Here is a 2,591-nt window from a genome sequence, read left to right as displayed (position 1 = left end):
GGGATATAGTAATAAAGACCTAGTGGCTAGTAGGTTAAGGTACCTACCTAACGGATATCAAATACTGATTAACTTTGTTTAGCCCCCCCCCCCTCCCATTGAAAAATACTGGGTATTTATACCCCTGTGTTTCAGTAATTGAGTAACCTATACTGGCGTACCTTGTCATTGTGTAAGTCAATCTATAATAAGCTATTATAATATACAAGGCTGGGCATTAACGAGTTAATAAGTTAAAGTTAAGTTAAAAAGTTAAGTTCATTAACGCGTTACTTTTTTTTTATAAGTAACTTCTAACTTAACGGGTTACATTTTTCCCCATGTTATTCAGTAACTTAACGAGTTAATTCATTTTGTTGGCACTCTAAGTTAATCTTTTCCTAAACCACAAATTTAAAATAAATTCAATTTTGTAAAATTAATTATATAAAAAAAAAAACCGAAATATTAAATATATTTTAGTAAATAATAATTTATAGTAATAGTAAGTTGTTATATTGCATATTGCATATTCATAGAAAATATTATATTATAACTATATCATAAACAGATGTGTTATAGGGGTAACCGCGTCATTAATAAAAGAAAAATATAACAATTTACTCAGTACCGATCGGGCAAGTTAGTTACTTTTTTAACTACCTAGTTAAAGTTAAGTTACTTTAATATAAAAAGTAATCAAGTTAGAGTATAAGTTAGTTTCAGAAATTTACCAAATTTCTAACTTAGTTGGTTAGATAGAAGTTAGTTTGGTAAAAATAGTAACTTAAGTTAGAGTAGAAGTTAGATGTTGGTTTTTTTTTAACTTAAAATATAAATTAAAAAAACTATTTTTTCAATGTAAAGCATTATATAAATTAATTATTAAGTAGGTGGGTAGGTAACTAACTTGAATTATTGGTGACGAATGAAAAATTAAATTAAACAACTGTCAACTGATAATTTGATAAAATTTATCAAATAGATAGACAATAACCTTAATTTCTTGAAATATCAGTCATTAGAAGATAATAAAATAAGAAATTGAATCATTCAATAAATGAAAAAATAAACTAGGAAAATAACTAGTTACTTATTATTTTTAACGAGTTAGATTAGATTATTTTACACATTAAATTCAACTAATTAAGTAACAAAATTAATATGAATTAAAACTAACTAGTTAGTGCCCATCTTTGTCCAATTTATTACAAAGACATTTATAATAAAGGAAAAAGATAAATCGCAAAAATATTGATTATATTATTATCATTTTGTTAGTTTTCTAACCTACTATAAGTACATGGAAAATATCCATTACCTAATCTAAAAATGATAGGTTTCATTAAACAATTAAATACATTTTAGTTTTGTACTTCAGCAGTATAACTAAAAAATAAAAATAAGAATTTAATAAATAATTGTTGTAAACTTGTACCCAAGGTGGATATATATATATATATATCCACCTTGCTTGTACCTATATAATGTTGGAAAAAATTAGATACATTCAGTTTTACCAAATCAACAAACATCTTGTTGCTATGTGCTTATAAGTGTTTGGAAAATGTATTATTAGTTTCTGTGTCACAGTTATTACCAATCACTATTAATTTGTTACGTCTTGCGAACATTACGAATACATTTATCTACTTATGTCTAAAAGTTAAATCGTTTTTTCATATTATAATCTGTTTATTCAACGTTCGTCATAAAACCACCATGTCAAATAAAGCAACACAAGACAGTAGTTCATCTGTTAACCAGAAACTCTCCGAGAACGAAATTATGCAAATGGTTTTTATTGATCTTCGGTCAAATAGACCGAAACCGTTAGATGGTTGCGATTTCAACAGCTTGCCGGTTCACAGACGGTTTATATCTTTACCTAACATGGCCGTGTGGACAAATCCTGCAGCCAAAGTGAGTTTGGATGGAAATCAATGCCAAATATAACTATAACTGTGGACAATTTCCAGGAAAGTAAACAGAAATCGTCAGAAATCGGTGATCTTCCTAGTTTGCTGGTGCACGAAAGGGCTGTGTCGTGTCCTAATATGGCCCTGCTGAAAAATTCCGCAGCTGAAGCACTAGAGACCGGGTGCAAGTCTACGGCCAATATAATACTGCCGGTTAATACAATTGTCGACGATATCCGGGAAAATGGACAAAAACCTTCGGAAAACTGCGATTTCCATGGTCTGCCGGTGAACTGCAAGAGATCTGTGTCATTTCCCAATATGGCAGTAGGTGCAAATTCTAGTGGCGATGCACCTGAAATTGGATTGCCGCGGTTAGTTACGTCCGCGGAGTTGCCTGCAGTTATCATCGATTCACCGTGTACCGGATCGTCCATTAGCACATTGATGACACTAGACGCCCCTGTAGAAGATAGCAGGATCGAGACGTCGTTATCTGTAGTCTCGTCATCTTTGCTACGGTTAAAAAAAATAGAAGCCGACATGCAGCTTATAGTAACGGATACGGTAACCTGCGTTGGCCGTAGCGATGAGGGGACGGTAACCGCAGTCACACCTAGACGTCCGCGCCGTTCAGTGTGGAGCCGGACTAAGAAATTTGTGAGGCGAATGTTCTGTTGTGGTGCGATGGAC

At 32.3% G+C, this 2,591-nt stretch overlaps 2 protein-coding genes across 3 annotated transcripts in view; both read left to right on the top strand.

Annotated features, from left to right (window-relative positions):
* Positions 1–2,591, top strand: part of LOC100306981 (glycoprotein hormone-alpha2-like) — a 65,547-nt gene that overhangs the window by 14,393 nt on the left and 48,563 nt on the right. The window lies entirely within an intron of this gene.
* LOC115033728 overlaps positions 1,455–2,591 on the top strand; it is a 10,940-nt gene continuing 9,803 nt past the window's right edge. The window contains exon 1 of the mRNA XM_029487217.1: positions 1,455–2,587. Coding sequence (XP_029343077.1) covers positions 1,923–2,587 — 665 coding nt within the window. The 5' untranslated portion in view covers positions 1,455–1,922. The remainder of the gene's footprint in view (positions 2,588–2,591) is intronic.

Source organism: Acyrthosiphon pisum, chromosome A1 (genome assembly GCF_005508785.2).
Source record: "Acyrthosiphon pisum isolate AL4f chromosome A1, pea_aphid_22Mar2018_4r6ur, whole genome shotgun sequence".
NCBI lineage: Eukaryota > Metazoa > Arthropoda > Insecta > Hemiptera > Aphididae > Acyrthosiphon > Acyrthosiphon pisum.
Note: the sequence above shows the minus strand (reverse complement) of the source record. Positions and strands in the feature narration are given on the sequence as shown.